Here is a 26,754-nt window from a genome sequence, read left to right as displayed (position 1 = left end):
GGTAGGCTACACACTGTACACCAGCTTGTCATCAAGGTAGGCTAAACACTGTACACCAGCTTGTCATCAAGGTAGGCTACACACTGTACACCAGCTTGTCATAAAGGTAGGCTACACACTGTACACCAGCTTGTCATAAAGGTAGGCTACACACTGTACACCAGCTTGTCATCAAGGTAGGCTACACACTGTACACCAGCTTGTCATCAAGGTAGGCTACACACTGTACACCAGCTTGTCATCAAGGTAGGCTACACACTGTACACCAGCTTGTCATCAAGGTAGGCTACACACTGTACACCAGCTTGTCATCAAGGTAGGCTACACACTGTACACCAGCTTGTCATAAAGGTAGGCTACACACTGTGCACCAGCTTGTCATCAAGGTAGGCTACACACTGTACACCAGCTTGTCATAAAGGTAGGCTACACACTGTACACCAGCTTGTCATCAAGGTAGGCTACACACTGTACACCAGCTTGTCATCAAGGTAGGCTACACACTGTACACCAGCTTGTCATCAAGGTAGGCTAAACACTGTACACCAGCTTGTCATCAAGGTAGGCTACACACTGTACACCAGCTTGTCATAACGGTAGGCTACACACTGTACACCAGCTTGTCATCAAGGTAGGCTACACACTGTACACCAGCTTGTCATCAAGGTAGGCTACACACTGTACACCAGCTTGTCATCAAGGTAGGCTACACACTGTACACCAGCTTGTCATCAAGGTAGGCTACACACTGTACACCAGCTTGTCATCAAGGTAGGCTACACACTGTACACCAGCTTGTCATAAAGGTAGGCTACACACTGTACACCAGCTTGTCATAAAGGTAGGCTACACACTGTACACCAGCTTGTCATCAAGGTAGGCTACACACTGTACACCAGCTTGTCATCAAGGTAGGCTACACACTGTACACCAGCTTGTCATCAAGGTAGGCTACACACTGTACACCAGCTTGTCATCAAGGTAGGCTACACACTGTACACCAGCTTGTCATCAAGGTAGGCTACACACTGCACACCAGCTTGTCATCAAGGTAGGCTACACACTGCACACCAGCTTGTCATAAAGGTAGGCTACACACTGTACACCAGCTTGTCATCAAGTCAAGGTAGGCTACACACTGTACACCAGCTTGTCATCAAGGTAGGCTACACACTGTACACCAGCTTGTCATAAAGGTAGGCTACACACTGTACACCAGCTTGTCATAAAGGTAGGCTACACACTGTACACCAGCTTGTCATAAAGGTAGGCTACACACTGTACACCAGCTTGTCATAAAGGTAGGCTACACACTGTACAACAGCTTGTCATAAAGGTAGGCTACACACTGTACACCAGCTTGTCATCAAGGTAGGCTACACACTGCACACCAGCTTGTCATCAAGGTAGGCTACACACTGCACACCAGCTTGTCATAAAGGTAGGCTACACACTGTACACCAGCTTGTCATCAAGGTAGGCTAAACACTGTACACCAGCTTGTCATCAAGGTAGGCTACGCACTGCACACCAGCTTGTCATCAAGGTAGGCTACACACTGTACACCAGCCTGTCATCAGGGTAGGCTACACACTGTACACCAGCTTGTCATCAAGGTAGTCTACACACTGTACACCAGCTTGTCATCAAGATAGGCTACACACTGTACACCAGCTTGTCATTAAGGTAGGCTACACACTGTACACCAGCGGCAGTGGAAAATTATCAACCTAGTGCCCTTCCATTGAGAAATATTAATGATTTAATTTTAATTTACTTAAAATAATGAAACGCAAGTACTTAAATTTTATATCCTTAATAAAAATCAACAAGGTACGCAACACACTGTACACTCAGGGCATAGTCTCAAAAATGAGGTAATTTATCATATTGTGTAATTTACTTAAAATTATATATCCTTAATGAAAATCAACACAGGATATGTATTGATAGCAATTAAATACTTGTTTTACTTAAGTTTATTAACCATTATTACTGATTTTTGAATCTTTCTCAAATAATCTGAGAGAAGTTATATGTGTGATATCATAGATTTTGTTGAACAAAGTGTATCCATTTTGCTAATAAATGGAAAATCAAAGCCATATTTACCAAATGTAAACATCTTCATAACGTAATATGACAATTGCACAACTAATGTGGTTTTACTGCACTGTATAATGAAGAAATTAATTGGTTGTCAAGATGTTTGATCGCCCGTTTAAGAACATGCCTTTAACTGAACTATTTCTTTGAATTTCTCCAAATACTTTTCCAACATAAGGCTCTGTCCAATTTTTTACAGAATAGCACACAATTACTTTTTTTCTTTATCTATAGATAACAAGTGACGGATCATGTTTTCATTTCAATTCTGGTTAAAAATCTAAATAATGTTCCTTTTACAATATACAGGATTTCTAATACAAAAAACTTGAATAGATATTAGAAGTTGTTTCTTGGAGTATTACTTATAGTAAGATTTCTGTTGGGAGTTTTATGACTGATGGACCTGTGCTCCCAATGTGTTTTTACTAGATGATATATGTACGCTCATCCAAGAATGTATTTGGGTTGAGGGGTCCAGTTTTTTGCACATTCTGCACTTTGTGTGTAAGAATATAAGTTCTACAAGTTGCAAACTTGTTGGCTTTTAAATCTTGAAAGTATAATAAAAAGGCTTTAAAGTACAATAAAAAGGCTTTAAAGTACAATTAAAAGACTTTAAAGTACAATACAAATCAATAAGGTAATCTTTAAAACATTTATGGAAGAAACTGTTTGTTATGAATGTGTGTTGCTAGTATTTATAATCTTGAAGCCTTGCCTGGTGATAGTATTTATAAGATATTATGTAATTTTAGCTCACCTGAGCACAATGTCATCATGGTGAGCTTTTGAGATTGTCTATTTTTCCTTGTGCGTTGTGCATCGTGTGGCGTCAACATTTGCCTTGTTAATACTCTAGAGGCCACGTTTCTTGTCTGATCTTCATGAAATTTGGTCAGAAGATTTGTGCCACTGATATCTTGGATGAGTTTGAAAGTGGTTCAGGTTTGTTTAAAAACATGGCCACCAGGGGGTGGGGCATTTTTCCTTATATGGCTATAGTAAAACCTTGTTAACACTCTACAGGCCACATTTATTTTCTGATCATCATGAAACTTGGTCAGAAGATTTATCCTTTTGATATCCTAGACGGGTTGGATATTGGTTACTGTTGCTTAAAAAACATGGCCACCAGTGGGCGGGGCATTTTTCCTATAGCTTATATAAAACTTTGTTAACACTCTAGAGTCCACATTTATTATCTGATCTTCATGAAATTTGGTCAGAAGATTTGTGCCACTGATGTCTTTGATGAGTTCGACAATGGTTCAGGTTGGTTGAAAACATTGCTACCAGGGGGAGGGGCATTTTTCCTTATATGGCTATTGTAAAACCTTGTTAATACTGAAGAGGCCAAATTTATTGTTGAATTATCATGAAATTTGGTCAGAAGTTTTTTTCCCAGTGATATCTTGGACGAGTTTGAAAATGGTTTTAGTTGCTTGAAAAACAAGGCTGCCAGGGGGGTGCATCATTTTAGTCCCCTACCGGTTTCACCGGTGGACTTATGGTTTGCCATCCGTTTGTCAGTCTGTCAGTCAGTCAGTCTGTCTGTCTGTCACACTTTTCTTGATCCTGCAATTGAAAAGTTCTTAATATTTTTCATGAAACTTGGAACATGGATAGATGTCAATATGGACATTATAGAAATCATTTCATTTCGTTCCTACGTCAAAAATTCTGGTTGCTATGGCAACAAATAGACTAGAAATTCAAATACTGCTGAAATGGTGGTTTTCTGGATCCTGCAATAACTTTTAAAGTTCTTAATATTTTGTCATGAAACTTGAAACATGGATAGATGGCAATATGGACATTATGCATGTCATTTTATTTTGTTTCTATGTCAAAATTCTGGTTGCTATGGCAACAAATATAAAAAAAATAATCTGAAAATGGTGGAATTTCTGACAATGGTGGAGCCGGTAGGGGACTTGTATTGCTTGACAATAGTCTTGTTCTTTATATTGCTATGTATGGCTATTGCAAAAACCTTGTTAACACTGGAGTCCACATTTATTGTCTGATCTTCATATAACTTAATCAGAAGATTTGTCCCAATGATATCTTGGATGAGTTTGAATTGGTTCAGGTTGGAAACATGGCCATCAAGGGGCAGGGCATTTTTTATGCCCCTGAAGGAAGGCATATAGTGATCAAACTGTCCGTCTGTCTGTCCGTCACACTTTGCGTTTAGGTTTAAAAAAATGCTCATAACTTCTATGCCCCTTGAGATGTAACCTTCATATTTGGTATGCATGTGTATATGGAGAAGGCCTTTCCATACGCACACAAATTTTGATCCCGGTGACTTTGACGTTGAACTTGGGGTCCGTGTATAGGTTTCAAAATCTGTGTTTAGGTTTTGAAAAATGCTCATAACTTCTATGTCCCTTGAGATATAACCTTCATATTTGGTATGCATGTGTATATGGTCAAGACTTTTCCATAAGCACATAAATTTTGACCCCTGTGACCTTGACCTTGAACTGAGGGTCTGCGTTTAGGTTTCGAAATCTGCGTTTAGGTTTCAAAATCTGCGTTTAGGTTTCGAAAAAGGCTCATAACTTCTATCAAAGCATTTATAGGGGGCATATGTTATCCTATGGTGACAGCTCTTGGTCTTATATGGCTAAAGTAAAAACTTAACAACACTCCCAGAGTCACATTGATTGTCTAATCAATTTAAACTTGGTCAGAACATTTGTTTTAATGATATCTTGGATGACTTCGAAAATAGTTCCAGTCTGTTGAAAACCATGGCCCCCAAGGGCAGGGAAGTTATACTTATATGGCTATAGTTAGACCTTGTTAGTACTCAAAAAGTTACATTTATAGGTCACTCTTCATGAAACTCGGTCAGAACATTTGTTTTAAGAAATCTTGGGCTGCACAGAACTGGTCAGTTCCTTTGTATCTCAGGTGAGCAACTTTTTGCCTTTCAGGCCCTCTTGTTTATACTCATTGCAGCATTGCATTTAAATGTTTGTCATACATTTTGCAGACAATTGAAGGTTCTGAGTCAGATGCTGAGCAGGAAATGCCTTCGTCCCCAGATAGAAAGTCGGGGAGGTCTGCAAAGAAGCCTAAAAACTCATCAGTGGAAGAAACCTCTAAAGCCACCCACAAAGGAAAGGAAAAAAGCAAGAAAGAAGCTGTTGTTGCGAAAAAAAGAACTCCTGGCAGGCCAAAGAAAAAGGCAGACAGCTTTCCATACTCAGAAATAGAAGAAATTATAGAAGCATCTAAGAAAACGGATAAAGGAAAGAAAGGACCCACTAGACCTCCCAAAAAACTACCACTTCCAAAAACACTGAAATCGAAAGAGCCAATCCAGGGAGCTGCTACGCCAACCACCCCAGGACGGTACGGAACAAGGGGAGTGAAGCGTGACTACCTGGAGATGAGTAGGGGCGTGGTGGTGGTAAAACAGGAGGTGATAAGTGATGAGGAGCTGGGAGAAGGGTCTGAGGAGGACGAGGAAGAGGTGGAGGAGGAAATGACACCTCGCAGGAGGAAATCAGGGGAACAGACTGGGGCCAAGAGAGGCAGACCTAGGGTAGGTGTGAACACATGGATTTTGTGTACATCTATTTATTTATTTATTTTTTGTGCAAATGAACACGTTTAAAAAAATATTGCTTGAAGGTCAGTAGGAGCTTTCAGTGCTTATTATCTGCCATGAAGGCAGATTGCTTATTTTAGGTTTAAAGGAGAGATGTTGTTTTTAAAAGAGTGACACAAATGATTGCATTTTATAAGGAGACATTTATTCATGCATTACTTGCTTGTTGAAGTATATGTCTGTAGTTTCTATTTCAGCTGTACCAGTAAGCTGCACTTATTCCACACCTTCTTGTAGTAGAATTCATTTTTCCATGCATTTTTTATGAATGAATAACAGCCGTAATATCAATATAATATTAATTTTCATCAAGCCAAAACTTAATGCTGAAAAAAGTGACACTGTGTGGGTATTGAAATTTGTTGATTTCCAATTTTATTTAAAAAATGTAAATGAATGTATTGTGGTACATGTACTCTGTTCACAACACATTGCTGCCATGATCAACCTTTTCAATTGAGTAAGCAACGTTTTGTTATGGAAACGCAGTGTGTCACTGTGGTTGATAGGTCTGGACTACAAAGTGTTAATCTAACAGTTCACAGATTTGACAAGGAGCACATGTTCAAAAGAATGAAAGTAGTTATACATTAAAGGCACTAAAATTAAATTAGGTAATAGTGTAAACACTTTTTATTATCAATTTACAAGTGTGAATGTCATTTAATTATATCATCACAGCATCAGATCAGCACTAAATCTTAAATGTTAACAGGACAAAAATGAATATACAGCGTTATTGCTTAGACAGCTAAATTGTATAGGTCAAGGGTCAATTAAATACTTCAAAAGATTTTTGGAGTGTGAGCAGTTTAGAAGATGAGAATCCCACAAGAAACAACAGCTTGATATTAAACTATAGCAATTATGACATAAATGCAATCTTGTTTAAGGTTATTTTTATAAGAAATAAGGTCTCCAAACTTAAACAGTAGATGTGTATTCATAGATTGTAGAAAACTACACATGAGGGCCCATATATGGCCATCTTTAAAATCTAACTGAACTATTATTCCTTGGACACTTAAATTGGTGTTTTTTTAAGAATGAAGTCGATGAAAATTATTTTCCCTCTAATTGTAATGGTTTGACAGTGTATGCTGCTTGTATGGTGTCATATTAGTTTAATTAATGTGTGTAAAGTGCAGCTGGCACTGTTGAATCTAAGACATAGGGCCCTCTTTAAATGTATTGTTTGTTCAAGTCTCTAGTTAAAACATTATTTGTAGTAGGCTGAATATGTCATACTTGCGCCATTTTCACAAAAGTTTATGAAATTGGTTATTCTTTTAAGCTGACATTTAATAATGATTTATTATGCCCCCCTTCATAGAAGAGGGGGTATATTGTTTTGCACATGTCGGTCCGTCGGTCGGTCCATCCACCAGATGGTTTCAGGATGATAACTCAAGAACGCTTACGCTAAGGATCATGAAACTTCATAGGTACATTGATCATGACGGGCAGATGCCCCTATTGATTTTCAGGTCACTAGGTCAAAGGTCAAGGTCACAGTGACAAAAAACGTATTCACACAATGGCTACCACTACAACTGACAGCCCATATGGGGGGCATGCATGTTTTACAAACAGCCTTTGTTTAAAGATTAACATTTATTTTTGGATATACTTTTTGAAGACGTAATTGTTGTCAAAATTTTTGATGTCGACTTACCGAAATAGATTTTAGGCACTTTACAGCAAACTTTAGTAAGTCAATGGCATGAAAATAAATGTCGACAAAGTAAACATTAATATCATTTAAAAAGAACAGTGCCACAAAAGTTAACATTAATGGTGCATACAAATTAATGTTGATTGTCAAGTTTAAGTAAGATTCACAACCCATATATGGGGTCAGGATTGGCTTGCACGTACTGCCCAAGCTAATCTGGAGATATTTTACGCACATGGAGTTAATGAAGCCAGGTTTTCTCACCCCACGCCTACTGTGTGTACCTTTCAGAAGCAGGCACTGGAAGATGAAGAGGAGGAAGAGAGTGTTGAGAGTCTGGATGACAGCGAACAGGAGGAGTTGGACCAGGTACGTAGTCACTGCACAAACACACATGGCTCAAGTGTTGGATATGGTGTGATTACGCCGTGGTGAAATGGATATGGTGTCAGCCTAGCGACTGGGAGGTCATGGGTTCGATCCCCACTGTGGGAGCGTTCTTTAGATCTCCCCCAAAGACACCAAGTACTGGTTCTAGGCCCAGGAAACGGACTGGAGAACGTTTCGAAAAAGCCTGAGGCTTTCGATGCAATGGAGCAAAAATAAATAGGTTTAAACTAAAACTAAGTGTCAGAAAAGGTTTAGTTTAAATCTATTTATTTAAGCTAAATTGCATCAAAATGAGTTTGAAACCTTCAAGTCTGTTTCCTAGATAAAACCAGTACTTTTGTCTTTTGGGTAGCTCTAAAGAACGCTCCTGCAGATGGAACCCTTGACTTTCCAGTTTACAGGCGGGACCCCATATCCACTATGCCATGGTGAACTATTGATTGTTTAAATTGAGAGGAATAATTAATGAGCTGTTAATGATGAAGCTTTACATGACAACATTTGCACGCTGGGTATGCGAATACTTTGATGACAGATGGCACATTGATACCAGATAACAACAAAAACCATGCGCGAGAGGTAAGTTCATCATTTTGTTTTGGAGTTATATCATATAGATAAGTTTTTTTAGACAAGGCGCATGGTCGAGTTTATAAATGGTGTATCATTTTCTATTAAAAAGAAAAACATCAATGAAGAATGGTAGATTTTTCTGCAAAAAATAGAAAATTCGGCCGGAAAACAGCATTAACTGGATGAACAGTAAACATTTCAACAAAATAAAACTACTTAGAAATATTGCAAGAAATTGTTTGATATTCCAGCATGTAATCACTGTGCTTCAAATACTGAAATTTTGATAGTATTCAATGAAATATAAACAAAGAAAGAGCATTTTTTAATAGGTGGTATTCATGAAGTTGTGGATACTTTGATTCCTGATATAGGGCACTTCGGATAATAGAGTCATTCAACAAATTGGGCACTCTGATAACCGAGTTTTATCTTCTACCTGAAATGCATTTATGTATATAATGGCTATTCTTTCCAAACATTTTGAAGTACGAATCAATTTGCATTGTCAAGCCCGACACATTGGGAATCTATGCATAACGTAAATTCATACACATGTAAAATATAACCAATGGCTGTGTTTGTTTTCAAAAATCTTATTTCTATTAATTTATATAATTATTATTATTATTGCAAATTTTAAATAAGGTTCAAATGCTTATTTTTGCAGTAATATATTTCAAGTGATGACCGAAAAAAATTGTCTAAATAATAAACTTGTTTTTATGTGGTAAATTGAGATTAAGAGAATTGAAAATACAACGGATCATGTGGATCAACATGATTGTGTTCAATTGAACTTATAGCAGGACTCTAATTAAGGGGAGCAAGGGGTCTTAAAGCGGTCAATACAGCTCATAAAATCCTTTGTCATTGGTGCTCATTAGAATTGCATCATGAAGATGATACTAATGATCAGTAGCCACACAATTTAAAAGAGATTGGAAAACTCGGTTTATATTGAGCTTTACATTTCTCTTTCCCTTTTATTATCATATTCCAAAGGGATAAGAGCATGTTTCGGTAATTCGTTTTTAATTTACGTCAGAACATACATTTTTATTTATTGCCTGCTTACTATATAAGTATTCCACAGCCAATTCTGCATTTCTGATTCACTAAAAAGAGTGTTTTATCTGGTAAAAAGTGTCGAGTTATCTGGAATCGAAGTGCCATTGTCTTTGAGATGATCGGTAAAAGAAGTGTCCATGAAAATTTGGCATCCTACTCTTAAAGCATTTGAATTTTCTCAAATACGTTATTCAACTAAAATTTAACATGTAACATTAATGGACATATTGATCTTTTATTTCAAATAGTTGGCAAGTTCTTGATTTATTTCCAAGTAATTTTATTTTGTTGAAATACGTACTGATCATCGAACTCATGACGATTATCGCTGAAATTGTATTTCTTTTTTATAATCCACTGTTGTTGTTTTCACGACTTTCTTGCTCTGCAACACGAAGTACTATACCATTAATCGACCAAACAATGTAACGTGTCTGAAAACCAAACGAACAGAATATAAATGCAAAAAAGCTGAAGAACTCAACTCTTGCGCGTGACTTTTGTTGTTATCTGGTATTGAAGTGCCATCTGTTATCAAAGTATCCGCATACCCGCCGTGATTTACCTGTAACACATTTGATCTATGCTGATAACATTTAAGAATGTTGTGTTTATTGGGATTGCCATCATGTCTTGTTTGCACAATAGCCTTGTTTCTGTCATGAATATCTTCAAATTCAACAGATAGGGCTATTAAAAAAAAGCAGGGGTTGTGATTTTTAATGAAGTTTTTTTATGCCCCCGGATCAAATGATTGGGGGCATATTGTTTTTGGCCTGTCTGTCTGTCATTCTGTCCCAAAACTTTAACCTTGGTTAAAGTTTTTGATAACTTTTGCAATATTGAAGATAGCAACTTTATATTTGGCATGCATGTGTATCTCATGGAGCTGCACATTTTGAGTGGTGAAAGGTCAAGGTCATCCTTCAATGTCAAAGGTCAAAAAACAAATTCAAGGGAAGTAATATGCTTTAAAGGGAGATAATTATCTGTAACTGCAAAATGATGAAAAAAATTGATAAAGAAAAGCGTTGCAGTAGGGGGCATTGTGTTTCTGACAAACACATCTCTTGTTTTATAGAAGTTGGTGAATAGTAGATAAACAGTATGTGGGGAGGGGATGAACAATAGTTGTGGAGGAGATAAACAACAGATGGGAAAAAGACGAACAGTTTGGAGAAGATTAACAATAGCTGGGTAGGAGACAATAGATGTGGAGATGGAAAACAATAGCTGGGTAAGAGATGAACAATAGCTGGGGAGAACACAAAAGCTGGGTAGGAGATGATTGCTGTGGAGGTTAAAAACTATAGCTGGGGAGGGGATGAACAACAACTGGAGAGGACACCATTGCAATAGCACACAAGTTTAAGGTGTATAGGATGTGGTTCATTTTTAGCTTTACTGCCAAAGGCAGAAGAGCTTATGGGATGGCATGGTATCTCTGTCTGTCTGTGTGTGTGCGTTAGACTTTGCTTGTTTATCCGATAAAGTCCACAGTTTTCATCCGATTCTTTTCAAACTTGTTCAGTGTCTTCATATAAATTAGGACTCGAACCCTATTGATTTTCAGGTCTCTTGGTCAAAGGTCAAGGTCACAGTGACTCGAAATATTAAAATGGTTTCCGGATGATAATTCAAGAATGCTTAGGCCTAGGATCATGAAACTTCATAGGTACATTGATCATGACTGGCTGATGACTCCTTTTCATTTTCAGGTCACTAGGTCAAAGGTCAAGGTCACAGTGACTCAAAATAGTAAAATGGTTACTTTTTCTTGTTTATCCGATAACGTCCACAGTTTTCATCCGATTCTTTTCAAACTTGTTCAGTGTCTTTATAATAATGAGGACTCGAACCCTATTAATGTTCAGGTCACTGAGTCAAAGGTCAAGGTCACAGTGACTAGAAATAGTAAAATGGTTTCCAGATGTTAACTCAAGAATGCTTAGGCCTAGGATCACCAAACTTCATATGTACATTGATTATGACTGGCTGATGACCCCTAATGATTTTCGAGTCACTAGGTCAAAGGTCAAGGTCACAGTGACTCGAAATAGTAAAATGGAAACTTTTTCTTGTTTGTCCGATAAACTCCACAGTTTTCATCTGATTCTTTTCAAACTTGTTCAGTGTCTTAATATAAATGAGGACTCGAACCCTATTGATTTTCAGGTCACTGGGTCAAAGGTCAAGGTCACAGTGACTCGAAATAGTAAAATGGTTTTCAGATGATAACTCAAGAATGCTTAGGCCTAGGATCATACAACTTCATAGTTACACTGATAATGACTGGCAGATGATCCCTATTGATTTTCAGGCCACTAGGTCAAAGGTAAAGATCACAGTGACTCGAAACAGTAAAATGGTTTCCGTATGATAACTCAATAATGCTTACGCCTAGGATCATGAAGCTTCATAGGTACATTGATCATGACTGGCATATGACCCCTATTAATTTTCAGGTCAAAGGTCAAGGTCACAGTGACTTAAAACAGTGAAATGGTTTCTGGATGATAACTCGAGAATATTAAGGCTTAGGATCATGAAACTTTATAGGTAGATTGATCATTACTGGCAGATGACCCCTATTGATTTTAAGGTCACTAGGTCAAAGGTCACGGTCACAGTGACAAAACATATTCACACAATGCTGCCACTACACCTGACAGCCCATATGGGGCATGTTTTACAAACAGCCCTTGTTTAAAAAGAGCAATATTGAAGCAATATGTCCAGAATGACTTCCCCTTGAATATGAAAATTTTGAAATCCAGCTTGTTTACGCAATTTATTCCACAGTTTTCATCCAATTATTTCCAAATTTGTACAGTATTTTTATATCAATGAGAATTTGAACCCTATTGAATATGAGCAGTATTGGAGAAATAAGTACACAATAATCTCCCCTTGAATTTGAGAAAATTCTCCATGTTATCGCGATTAAGTACACAGTTTCCATCTTATTCTTTCCACACTTAGCCAGTGTTTATAGCAGAAGAGCGATTCTGGCCCTCATGGGCCTCTTGTTTAATAAATATCAAATCATAGGTGTGTATTACATTTTCTTCTGACAACCAAGATGAATTTAATGAAGAGTGTGTAGCGATGGACAATAGGAATTACCTGTTTAAGTGAACAGTGTAATGCCTGAGAAAAGTTAAGTGATTCTATTGTCCCCAACTCAAATGATCGAGGATGATGGAAATGATAACAAGGCATTATGTCGAACCACGAGCAAGATTACAGAGTGGCATCTACAGTTTGAGCAATTAAATATTTGCAGATGCTTGTAGTTTTAAATCAAAAGGTTTCAATGAACAATAAGTATGGAGTGGATAAATAGTTGTTAGGGATGAGATAAACAATAGATGGGGAATAGATAAAACAATTGCTGGGGAATATATAAACAATGGCTTGGTAGATGAACAATAGGTTGAGAAAAGATTAACAATAGCTGAGGACATAAACAAAAGCTGTGGGAGAAGAGATAGACAAAAGCTAAGGAATTGATAAACAATAGCTGTGGAAGAGATTAACAATAGCTGGGTAGGAAATTAACAATAGCTGTGGAGAGATAAACAATATGTGGGTAGGAAATTAACACCAATAGCTGTGTAAGACATACTCAATAGCCGTAGAAGAAATAAACAATAGCTGGAGCTGGTTATGAGGTTTTTATGAAAAAAACTAGATTTGTCTATTTTCAGTCATTTACAAAACACATATGTTTTAGGTGTATCTTTTTTAATAAATATCATATCATAAAATGTCATTTTGTGTATCACATTTCTAGTTCTCTGACAACCAAGATGAAGGCGGTGACGAGGACAGAGATATAGAAAATGAGGAATTACCTGTTGTAGAGAATGTAAAGTCTGAGAAAAGTAAAGTGATTCTACTGTCCCCAAGTCAAATGATCGAGGATGATGAAAATGATAACAAAGCATCTGGTGGAGCAATGAGCAAGATTACGGACTCAACTGTACAGAACCTCAAGACATCCAATGTGAAGTCCTCAATCCCACTGATTTCAAAAGTTGGGATTCGGACCGTGAAAGTTGGTAGCCGCAAAGTGAACGAGGAAGAAAAAGTGGCCATGGAGAAAGAAATGGAAAAAGTTGCACAGAGCCTAAAAGGCGATAACCTGAGGTGTTCACTTTGTGATGAATATCAGGCTGAGACTTTTTCTGAGCTCACAAATCATTTGAAAACGTTCCATCATGTTTACGAGCCACCCCGGTGCGATGTTTGTGAGATGGATTTCGACAATTGTCAGTCACTTGCCAATCATATTGAGAAAAAACATGGTCCTAAGATGCAGCAAACGGTGTTTAAGAGCAAAGCGTTCCCATTTCAGCAAGGCCTGATGGCTCATGACAGTAAAGTTCATGTAAATGGGGAAACGTCGTCCAAAGAAAAGAAATATGATTGTGAGACCTGCCATTTCAAAACCAATTCAAGAGCTGACCTGTGGGAGCATAAAAAGATTAAGCATAACGAGGCCATAGAGTGCAAATCGTGCAACATGGTGTTTGTCAACTATCAGACTCTCAAGTCCCACAACGAGGCCAAGCATGTTGACGATGGGGAGCTGAACTGTGAGATCTGCAACAAACATTTCAGAAGCAAATGGACCCTGTTCCGTCACTTAAAGCTGCACAACTCTGCCAAGTACACCTGTACGCACTGTAATAAGAAGATTTCCACAAAGGCCTCGTTTGAGGATCACCTGGAGACACATAAACCTGAGAATGAGCGACAGTACCGCTACCACTGTGTATTCTGTGGCAAAGGCTTCAGGGTGAAAACTAACTACGAAGATCATCTAAATAAGCATACAGGTATTTATGATGTTACAATTCATTGTGAACTAACTTTTTTTTATTTTAAAGGCTCTATAAATCCCATCTATCAAGCAATTAAACAACGCCTACACAATGGATTTCCTTTTTTTATATTTTTTACATTTTAATTTTTAAGGCAATTTTTAATACGATAAGATATGCAAACTAAATGAATCCACCTTTTTGAAAAGTTTGCATAATTTTGGCTTTTAAACGCATGTTGTCACCGTTTGTCAAAAAATATTTCTGAACGATACTTATACTTTTATGTGTATTATTTTGACTCCAGGGAATCGGCCGTATCAATGTGACCAGTGCCTCAAGTCATTTGGTTTCCGCAGCATGCTCAAGAAGCACAAGACTTTCATGCACTCTGCAGAGCGCCCGTTCAAGTGTGGCTACTGTATGAAGGGATTCAAGTTCATGAACCTGTTGAAGAACCACATGACCATCCACACAAACGTGAGCAAACACACATGTTTCTACTGCAACAAGATCTTCTCCACTGCATCCTCTTTGAAGTTCCACATGAGGAAATGTTCCCAGGTGCAGAAGCCACCCACAGAGGCCACACAGCAGTCTGGCATGGTGGTGATCTACCCCAGCGGACAGGGAATCATAACTGTGTCTGAAGCCTCGATGGTGGAGGTTGGCGGTGTCAGGCCAATGGGCATTCCTGTCATTGCTGCAACCCAGGTCCCGTTCCTGCCTGGTGAACAGAATGTCGTGATCACAGAATCTTCAGGACAGATTCTTTCTGGAGATACCCGACTGGTTGTCCCAGATGAAGGCGTTGCAATGGGTAGTAATTTGGTCACCATGGAGATAACGGATCAGTTGACTGATGCCGAAGCAATTGTAGAAGCTACATCACACGTGGCTACCCAGCTGGAGTTATTTGCCTGTAGTGAGTGCAGTGCAACCTTTCACACCTATGGTGAGGCAGAGACTCACATTACCACGGCCCATTGTGCCATCCCCCTCACCAATATGTAGTGGCAGCCTCCAGGGAAAGATCTTGGATATAAATGATACAGAGATTTGATGAAAAGGATTTTTCTAATCCAAGGAATTTCTAAGCTAGGGGCATTGTCTGCCCCCCCCCCCCCAAAAAAAAAAAATGACACCAATAGCAATACCTTAACGTACCTTAAAGTTGTTAAGATATTTGAATTACCTTCAGCTAGTTATTTCTTGACAAACTCTTCTTCACAAAACCTTAAAAAATATTTAAAACAACAAGAATTCTGTAATTAAAAGGTTTATTTTTTTTAAGAAAATGTTCAGCCAGGATATCTTGTGAATAATTTTCAGATCAATTTTGGTTTTTATGGATTGCATTTTGCACGTTCAAATAAAACAAATTAATTAAAAGAAAAAAAGATTACTTTGTGTTTGGCAAGGGCAGCAATGAAAGCAAAAATGAGCAGGATGCAGCATCCCGTTATGTCTCTGTGAATCTTTACCGTAACTTATTGTCCTTTAAAACTAGAATAGCCTATCGGGCTTTGTACACACTAGGCATGTTGTGGGAAAGTGATGTCCAAGATCGGATAGGGGCACTTCAAGATAACGCTTTTAAACTTCAATAAATTTATGTTAAGAAAACCCTTAAAACAAGATTGATCATTAGAGTGCAAAGTGTTCACTTTTATATCCATGAAAATACTGCAAAAAACGATCTTATAGTTGGGTTATTCCTCGACTTCCATTTAAACATCTTATCATGTCAATGACTATTCTGACTTTCAATAGTTTACATTGATGTAATTGGGTAATGAGTACTATATAACAAGCATTATTTCAATAATATTGTACGGCTTTTGTCCATGTTTTATGTTTTGAATGTTATTTTCTGTATAATTGACAGTTAAAATGCTGTCTTAAGACAGCTGTACATTTTTTGTCTGATAGCATTCTTTAGGAATATGTAATCTTCAAACATTTAAACCTATGTTCTGAAGTCACTTAAATACACTTTACATGTTTTCTACAATACTTACGTTTTCTGTCACTGTTGGCTATAGTTAGCACTAAAACACCTTAAATAGACCAATGATTAATATCACAGCGTGCATGAATATACATAAAGATAGAGCTTTCAATATGAAATGACTTGAAATCATTGATATGAATACCACGGACTTGTAAATAATAATAGCTATATGCATATATAGGCGTAAGCTTGATACAAAATGTTTCTTAAGTTTCTTTCGGATTTTCATGTGTGCATGTACACCCCAGTTTCATGTGAGAGTGGAGATAGTGTTTTGCCAATAGCCGTACGTCCTTTCATTGTTACGTCGGTTTTAATATCTGCGTCGCTAGTAACTCTAGAATTATTGCTGCTAGAGGGATGAGACTTAACAAACATATGTTAGAGTACATGAACCTGGGCACCTGCATATTTTGTTTCGGATTGTTTTTGGGACTTAACTAAAGTAATGGCCCTTATTTAACGACATTCTTTAACTTGTGTTGCTTGTAACTCGGTATGTTTCGCTGTCACAGGGATGCAACTTTACAAACCAGCATGTTAAATAAGTATCAACTATGGGTATCGCAATAAATTTGGTTCGGATGTTTTCAATCTTCCAATCTTCATGGAACTTACTTGAACAATTATTGGAAATGGCTTGGTTAAAAACATGGCCGCTACCGGTGGGGGGCTTTAATTTATTTTGATTTATGTAAAACTGTGTGAACTCTCTTGAAGTCGCATGGTTTACCCAATCATGAAACTTGCTTAGATAATTGTACTTAACATATGTAAGCCATGGTTCCGATTCATTGAAAAACACGGCCACCAGGGGTCATGGCATTTTCCCTTGTATGGTTGTAGTGAAGCATAGGGTACACTAGAAGTCGAAGTTTTGCCGGATTATTATGAAACTTGTTTAGATTGGGTATCCTATGTTATGCTTACGTTGCAAAACGTTGTGTGTGTGGGTTTGTGCGCTGTTGCATGCAAGAGACCTGTGAAAAGTTGAGATGGGCAACCGCGTTATATCTTTACAGCACGAGTAGAAACACATATACTCACATTTGATGAATTTAAATCTGACTGCATCGGTAATTGTTTCAATATATTAATTGCAGCTGTTTTTTACCTCGCCTGAGCACAATGTGCTCATGGTGAGCTTTTGTGATCGCCTTTCGTGCGCTGTGCGTCGTCAACATTTGCCTTGTTAACACTCCAGAGGCCACATTTATTGTCCGATCTTCATGAAATTTGGCCAGAAGATTCGTCTTGATGATATCTTAGACGAGATTGAAATATATAACGGTTGCTTGAAAAACATGGCCGTAATGGGTCGGGTCATTTTTCCAAATATGGCTATATATATATATATAAATATATATATATATATATATATATATATATATATATATATATATATATATATATATATATATATATATATATATATGGCTTAAGTACAACCCAATTAAAACTGTAGAGGCCACATTTATTGTTCGATCTTTGTGAAATTTTGCCAGAAGATTTGTTCCAATGATATCGAGGACGAGTTCGAAAATGGTTGAAAAACATGGTCGCCAGGGGGCGAGGTAGTTTTCCTCTATGGCTGTAGTAAAACCCGTTAACACTCTAGAGGCCACATTAATTGTCCGATCATCATAAAACTTTGTCAGAAGATTTTTCCCCATGAAATCTTGGCCGGATACGAAAATGGTTTCGGTTGCTTGAAAAACATGGCCGCCAGGGGACAGGGCATTTATCCGTTTATGGCTATGTATGGCTGTAGTAAAACCTCGTTAGCCCTCTAGAGGCCACATTTATTGTCCGATCTTCATGCAACTTGGTCAGAAGATTCGTCCCAATGGTATCTTTGATAAAATTGAAAATGGTTCCGGTTGGTTGAAAAACATGGCCGCCAGGGGGCGGGGCATTTTTCCTCATGTTGCTATAGTAAATTTCTAGTATTTCTAGTATAGTTTCTCAGGTGAGCGACCCTGGACATTTCAAGCCATCTTGTTTCTTATTTAACATTCTTTAATTGCAATAAAATTGTTTAATAAATAATGTTGACTTATCGGTTAATCTGTTACGTTGTTTATTGAAAATAAATTTGTATGTTTTTAGTTTTAACAAACAGTATTCTAATGAATATTGACGCATAGTTGGCGTTCCACAATCTCTGTCATCACAAGAAAACTCTTCCAGTTCTGTTGTTAAAGTATTTTATTACGAAAAGTGGTATCTTTTTATGCCCCCGAAGGAGGGCATATAGTGATCGAACTGTCCGTCCGTCTGTCCGTCAGACTTTGCGTTAAGGTTTCGAAAAATGCTCATAACTTCTATGTCCCTTGGGATGTAACCTTCATATTTGGTATGCATGTGTATATGGACAAGGCGTTTCCATACGCAGAAAAATTTTGACCCCTGTGACCTTGACGTTGAACTTAGGGTCCGCGTTTTGGTTTCGAAATCTGCGTTTATGTTTCGAAAAATGCTCATAACGTCTATGTCCCTTGAGATATAACCTTCATTTTTGGTATGCATGTGTATATGGACAAGGCCTTTCCATACGCACACAAATGTTGACCCCTGTGACCTTGACCTTGAACTAATGGTCTGCGTTTAGGTTTCGAAATCTGCGTTTAGGTTTCGAAAAATGCTCATAACTTCTATGTCCCTTGAGATATAACCATCATATTTGGTATGCATGTGTATATGGAAAAGACTTCCATACGCACAGAAATTTTTACCCATGTGACCTTGACCTTTAACTTAGGGTCCGCGTTTAGGTTGCGAAATGTGCGTTTAGCATTCGAAAAATGCTCATAACTTCTATGTCACTTTAGATATAACCTTCATATTTGATATGCATGTGTATATGGACAAGGCCTTTCCATACGCATAAAATTTTGACCCCTGTGACCTTGACCTTGAACTTAGGGTCCGCGTTTAGGTTTCGAAATCTGCGTTTAGGTTTTAAAAAATGCTCATAACTTCTATCAAAGCGTTTAATTAAAGGGGGCATATGTCATCCTATGGTGACAGCTCTTGATCTTTTATATTTTGAAAATAATATATAAGTTCAGGTTCATTATAAAGAATAAATTACCTGAATGAAATAAAAGTTTAAATAACGGGAAAATTATTGAACCACGTGGCTCGGTTATCATCACGTGGTTGAGCATAACGGCGGGAATTCGAATCGGCTATGCTGGTTCCAGTCAAATGTCTATGCGGATGTTGAGGATGCTAAAGAAGAGCTCGAAGCAAAGTATCAAGATGAAGGCTTAAACTTATGCCGCGTTGTCTTTTGTTGTGCGGTTACGTCATGATTGTAAGGGTACTATACTTTCAAAATAATCTCGCATGGAAATCATTATAAATTGACTTAGTGAAAATACTCAACATTTTATTATATTATGTACGTACGTATAAAGATGCATTTTCTATTCAAAATAAACAAGTCTTATAAACAGCGGATTTTATAGCCTTGGTAAACCTTATCGTTTATGAAGCAGAATACAATAAATCAGTAAGATGCATATTGTGGTAAGTGACATGACAAAACGTTGAATGCTAGTATACTATCCCACCAGCACACGGGCGTTATCATTCAGTTGCATTGATTTTATACGCAAAATTAATTATTATTCATGGGTAATTGTAAATCATAAAAACGGAATGTTAATGGCATTTTATGTTGCAATTTAAAAATTAATGCAATATTATGTTAGCGCAATTGTGGTTTCTTCCAACGTGTCGGGTCCGTTGTCAAAATATGCATGTGTAACATCAGATGTCTGGCCAGCCCGACTTGTAGTCATTTAATAAGACGTTGTGACAATTGCCTCTAAATGGTTGATCGAAAAATTAATTGGCCTCTATTTTCCTCCCGACAACTAGAAGTCACGGTACTTATTTGAGAGAATTTAGGGCATTCTTTTAATAGCCTCCGGAAACGGAACGAAATTGTATCCGGTGGAATTAGCTCTCAAACCCAGTGGCCTTGACATTTCGCTTGTTTTTACTTTGAAGTCGATGTTTTTTATCTATTCCTCTCTTCCGGGTGACTACCGAATTGAATGATCTAAGATCGAATCGTATCCTAGATACCATGTGGATACAAAATCCCATGTGACCATAATATTTGACCTGTATACCTTAAAATAAAAAGTTGTTTTAGTAACAAGCAAACTAGTCGCCCGGGTGTGATGGCTATACGAGTATATGTGTCGGTGTGTCGGTGTCACATCGAACCCAATTGACTGTTAATCTCTAAGATTAGACTGTAACGCATACTGGTAATAGTATTATTTTTCCACTTGTAAATACAATCGAGATACCCAAGTTTACAACTGAAAACAGTTTGACGTAGAATCTGCAACGTTTTAATCTTTTGAATTAATCACTCATTAATTTATTTTCGTAAGTGCTATATAAAACAGTTCCCCATTTGCCTTATGTTTATTCGAAAAACCAGAAAAAACTTTACTAGTATGAGCACAAATCGGTGTTTTTCTGCATATCTGTCTGATGCTGTATTTTAATTAAATTGCTTTTTTTTAAACATTTACTTAAAATGTGAAAAGAAACCGAACTTGCTTTGTGAATATTCTAATTGATCTTATTAGTTTAACGAAAATCCTCATTACGTGCGCACTTAAAAACTGCACATCTTCAACGTATATGGTTTAGTTTTACGAGAACCAAGTCTTGCTCCAGTTTGTAGGATAGTGCGCTTTGTCTTTTTATACTTCAAGATGTTTCAACCGGAAAATTAAGATACGAGTATTTAGATCTTATTGGAGGAGTGTGTACTGCACATGAACTTTGATTCGTGCATTAATATTCATAATGATAGTTTATAAAGTTTTCCAGAGCATATCAATTATACAAGGTATTCACTTAAAATTTCATAGGTAGGTACATCTGATTTGAACAGCATTCATAACTAGTGAACAGACTTGTAATTGACGAATCTTGTTGTAAAGTTAAAGGTCACGATCCGTAATTATTTACCGATTTTTAGTTATTGTTTTTCATATTTTATTTATAAAGGTTATCAAAAAACAATATGTATATGCAAATGGACATTACCATACAAAAACAAGCAATTCAACTTGTTTTGAGCTCAAAATATAGTGTCCTCCAAGTCTATTGTGTTTACAAACAATCAGTTTATTTACATCGATGTTTACTCGGAAAGTGAAAGTCACTCAGGTCACCAAAAATATATCGTATATTCTCAACGTTTTCCGGTATCACTCACAAAGTTGGTCACTTCTAAATGGTGAAAACGTTTGTAGTAATCTAATAAGTAACTTTCTGCTGGTAAAAAAACTGTTTAAAACAGAATTAAAATTTAATTTTCTTTCGGCTATTTTTAGCATACGTAAACGCTTTGAGGCTACACATCACGTTAGTTGCAAAGTTGTAAACATGTCTACCAATTATGAAACGGGTATATCTTCCATAAGTCTTGACAACGTTGCACTTAAGCTGTGTTATGAGCATTTTTTATGCACAGGAAACTGAAATCCGGTAAAAATTAGACCAGTTTATATGCATAATAATTTACTTTCTCACATTTATAGAGCCTTTAAAATTAAATCCGACCGAATGCGAAATCTTGAAATGACTGTCTGAAACGTAGTACCATTTTCTAACGGTACTGTCCAGTGTCGATTGTTATTTCCCATATTTCAGATAACGTATTTATAAATTAACATTATATCGTGAATACATATTTTCTCCTTATCTTTTTGATAGAAAGGAACACTTGCCCGAATTTGAACATAAACATCGCTCTAGATTATTCTTCCGGTACATATATTGCGTCGATCCGGTTTAAAGTCATGTAAAACTTGGAGTACATTGAAGCTTCAATGAGAATAATTCTTACATACGAGACATGATATTTCTAAAACAACCTTTGGGGCATGTACACACTTTTAATGTCACTTGATGTGTCATTATTTGCGGATTTGTGAATATGGAATACATACGATTTCAAAAAAGGAGACTGCAACTTTTATGCAATCAACGTAGGTCGTTTTGTTTAATATATAATACGGAAAAAGAGTAGGAAAAGCCAGGTTTTTGTTTCGGTCTTCAAGATGTCCTCACTGTGTTGGTATGCATTCTTTTGGATCCAAATACCTGTGCATACAAACACACTCATGCAGTCGCAGACATGATTTGCAGACGACTGGGAACACCATAATGCAAGCATCGAGTGAATTTCAAATTTTCCATTCTATCCAGCTGTTTATTTGTTGTCTTCACTTTAATGATAAAACATACCATTTCACAGATAAATGTGGACAGTTGCTTGATACACTTCACACTGAGGACAAACCAACCACTGAGGACAGACCAACCACTGAGGACAGACCAACCACTGAAGACAGACCAACCATTGAGGACAGACCAACCACTGAGGACAGACCAACCACTGAGGACAGATCAACGACTGAGGACAGACCAACCACTGAGGACAGACAACCACTGAGGACAGAACAACCACGGAGGACAGACCAACCACTGAGAGCAGACCAACCACTGAGGACAGACCAACCACTGAGGACAGACCAACCACTGAGGACAGACCAACCACTGATGGCAGACCAACCACTGAGGACAGACCAACCACTGAGGACAGACCAACCACTGAGGACAGACCAACCACTGAGAGCAGACCAACCACTGAGGACAGACCAACCACTGAGGACAGACCAACCACTGAGGACAGACCAACCACTGAGGGCAGACCAACCACTGAGGACAGACCAACCACTGAGGACAGACCAACCACTGAGGACAAACCAACCACTTAGGACAGACTTATCACTGAGGACAAACCAACCACTGAGAACGGCTGACACCCAGACAGTAGAGACTTCACTACATTTTCTGCGGACATGACACAATAACACACAATGAAAATTTATAATTAATCTCTACTTGTTATAATTATAAATATGCTGATATGTTATTTGACAACTTACACATACACTAAATTATTTCGGATATGCAGTTATGTTTGATTCCAACTGGGCACAAACAAATTACTGAGAACTTAAACACAGACAGTGAGGCCTTTACAAAGCGCTGTCTTGTGACATAACACACTGTTTTTTATTATATCGTTTCTTTTCATATCAAAAGACCGTTTTTAATGATTATGTTTATAATCTTCATAACAAATGTTTAGTTGTTAATATGTTGCAGTGGCTGGAAAAAAGAGGTATTATGGCTCAATAATATCATTTTCATGTTTTTGTATATTTCATTTAAACTTTGTTTAAGAAACAAAATGAAAAAATAGGGCGCAATAATTGTTATTATTCGAGATATTTCATAAATAAAAATACCACGGCATAGTACAAAATGGCTTATATTTTGCAATTATCATACAAAAACACTGCTGTTAGACACACACTGGTAAAAGAACACTAAACACCAATAGAAAGATCATTATTTGACACATACACACATTTTATTTTTGTCCACTTTAGAATGTTTTAAATATTTTTTCCATAGTAAAACAATTAAACAATAGAACAATGGGCGCTAGAGAGCTCGTCTGTGACACTCAAAAACTAGAATATTATGAAAAAATGCGAGCTGATACATAAAGGTTCGAACAAAAAGTGACTACTAGAGTATTAACATGTTTTTTTTTTTATTTGACCCAGTGAATTCGTTTTCGAGATCACATTACCCAGTTTTAATCTCAGCTGAAATTGTATTGGGAAAAATGTTCTGACAAAAGTTTCATGAAGATTTGCGAATAAATGTGGTCAATATAGCATCAACAAGTTTTCACAATAGTCATATAAAGAAAACTGCCTTGCCACACGGTGGCCATGTTTTTCAACAAACCAAACTAATTTTCGAACTCGACTGAAAAGTCATTAAATAAAGTGTTCTATCTATCTATATATACTGCCAAGCGCCCTTTCGAGCATTATAGGCAAAGGGACATTATCGAGTCCGTTTCCTGGAAACGGAACCAGTACTTGGTCTCTATGGAGGAGATAATGAGCACGCTCCCCGAGTAGGGAGCGAACCCACGAACTCCCGATCGTTAGGCGGACACCTCATCCATTACACCACCGCGATCTTCTGTCAAAGTTTTATTCAGATTGCACTAAGCATGTGACTTATAGAGTGTTAACAATGTTTCACTACAGCCATGTAAGGAAAAATGTCCCTTCCGTTCCGGCGATGTTTTTCAACAAACCATAACCATTTTCAAACTCAGCCTAGTTACCATTAAAACAAATGTTCTGATAAACTTCATAAAGATTGGACTATGCATGCGACTTCTATGGTGTTGACAAGGTTTTACTATAGCCATGCAATGAAAATACCCCTTCCACAGGCGGCCGTAATTCTCAACGAAACGGAACCATTTTAAAATCAGGCCAGATATTTTTAGAATTTTTGTTTATAGTGTTAGTTTTAACAAGGTTTAACCAAAGCCATATATGGGGCAATGCCCCTTCCCCTTGGCAGCCATGTTTTTCAACTGACCCGAACCATTTTCGACCACATCAAAGATATCATTAGAACAAATATTCCGACAGTATCATGAAGATTGGAAAATAAGTGTGACAACTAGATAATTAACAAGATTTTGCTATAGCCATATTACAAAAAAATGCCCCTCCCCTGGAAGCCTTTTTATTTTATCCAACCAGAACCATATTGTTTTGGCACATGTTCTGATCAAGTTTCCGAAAGATTGGCCAATAAATATGGTTTTTAGAGTGTTAACAAGGTTTTACATGGCCATATAAGGAAAACTGTCACGCCCCTGGTAGACATGTTGTTTAACCAACAGAACCATTTTCGAACTCGGCCAAGATATCACAAGGACATGTGTTCTCTCCAAGTTTTATGAACTATGGACATTTAAACGTAAAGCAAATATCAATATTATATTTGTGTAAACATGTATTTGTGTTATGAAATAATCCGATTTTTTAATTTGATAATTGATTATTAACAAACTATTTGTGTTTTTGTGTGTTTACAATTTTGAAATAAATTAAATACATCTAAATCATTTAACACTTAAATGATGTTGTTGTTACTTTCATAATAAATATTGTATCCTCTGAACAATTATGTCGTTCAAAATATTTCGCAACTGCTCATTTTCATAGAATTGTGTTTGACCGAAACACCGTCAGACTCAACCGGAATTTATCTCATGCATATCGCAGCAAAAACATTGTTTACGGGTGGTAATTTGAAGATAATGTATGAAATTATGTGCATGTGTCATAAAATATTAACAGCTTTATCAATTGTCACGCACGTGGCATACACCAGAAGTTGTAAGTCAAAACGTGAATAAGCATATGGGGAACGTTTTGCATGCATCAAACTGAGACAACAAATAGGATCACATATTAATTACATACAACAGCATACGAAGCCGTTTTAAGTTTAGTTTGTTTTTCTTGGATCCAAATATCCCGATTCGAATTATTCAAACGGGTTCTGAATATTTGAAACGTAAATAAAATTTAGTACATATGTTACTATATTTAGTAACAAAATTTGCCGTTTTTCGCGAATAACTCGTGGAAACTCGGTATTGAGCAAGTGTGCAAACACCCGGTTATTGGCACACTGTGCCAAAATCGGTTATTTGCAAACTTTCGGCTATCTCGCACCTATTGTCCAGTAACGGCGGATCGTCGGCACGCGTTGACGTTACGTAATTGGCGACCGGAGCCGGCTTTCCGTACTTTTATCTTTCATGCAACTTCAGCGCAATTTATGACGTATATTGTTTGACGTAATTTCTCTGACAAAACACACTGGTTTGAGATAAAATTCTGAATTTTAAGAACATGTTGGACGTGTGGTTTTCAACAGTAAAATATTGTTTAATGCATCGAACAAATGCAAAAAGTATTTTGCATTGCAAAAAGTATTTTGCATTGCGTGTTTATCGTGCATAATTGTAAAACTTCGATAGGAATTCAATAAAATTGTGTGGTTTAAAAGAAGTTTCGATAAAGAGATGGAATAATACAAAATGTAAGTGCAACTCGTTTCAATTTCACTGTTAAAGATATTATATTAAAGTTGTCATTGAGGTAAGCTTGTCGCTTATATTAAATTATGTTTTTATTACGATATTAATAATTTATTTCGATATAGATCTACACGATATTTATTATTAAGTTCGATATACACGACTAATTGCATATGTTAATATATTTAGTAACACAATTGGTCGTTTTTTTTCGCGAGATCAACGCGGTTTTGTTTTTTACATATCTTAAAAAAACACAACATAAACAGAACAGTTTTGTTAATAAACAATACACAAGAAAACAGAAGAAAACAACAAAGCAAACTTGACAGTAATTAAGCCGTATCACATTGCATACGCCAATGTTCGCAATACCATGAACTAAACCTCCCTGTCATACCGATCGCACATTAATTTATACCGGAT

General features: G+C 37.1%; 1 protein-coding gene and 1 pseudogene across 2 annotated transcripts in view; one reads left to right on the top strand and one right to left on the bottom strand.

Annotated features, from left to right (window-relative positions):
* Positions 1-18,353, top strand: part of LOC127855197 (uncharacterized) — a 52,422-nt gene extending 34,069 nt beyond the window's left edge. Inside the window, exons 18-21 of one of the 2 annotated variants that reach the window (XM_052390611.1) lie at positions 5,114-5,668; positions 7,704-7,778; positions 13,240-14,287; positions 14,580-18,353. In XM_052390611.1, coding sequence (XP_052246571.1) covers positions 5,114-5,668; positions 7,704-7,778; positions 13,240-14,287; positions 14,580-15,286 — 2,385 coding nt within the window. In that variant the 3' untranslated portion in view covers positions 15,287-18,353. Of the gene's footprint in view, positions 1-5,113; positions 5,669-7,700; positions 7,779-13,239; positions 14,288-14,579 lie in introns of both variants that reach the window. The other variant, XM_052390610.1, reaches the window with a different exon arrangement.
* Positions 18,354-22,578: 4,225 nt separating this feature from the next.
* On the bottom strand, positions 22,579-24,795 carry LOC127854536 (uncharacterized; annotated as a pseudogene).
* Positions 24,796-26,754: the final 1,959 nt, after the last annotated feature.

Source organism: Dreissena polymorpha, chromosome 13, assembly GCF_020536995.1.
Source record: "Dreissena polymorpha isolate Duluth1 chromosome 13, UMN_Dpol_1.0, whole genome shotgun sequence".
Taxonomy (NCBI): Eukaryota; Metazoa; Mollusca; class Bivalvia; order Myida; family Dreissenidae; genus Dreissena; species Dreissena polymorpha.
The sequence above is the reverse complement of the archived record's forward strand: the minus strand, read 5'-3'. Positions and strand labels throughout refer to the sequence as shown.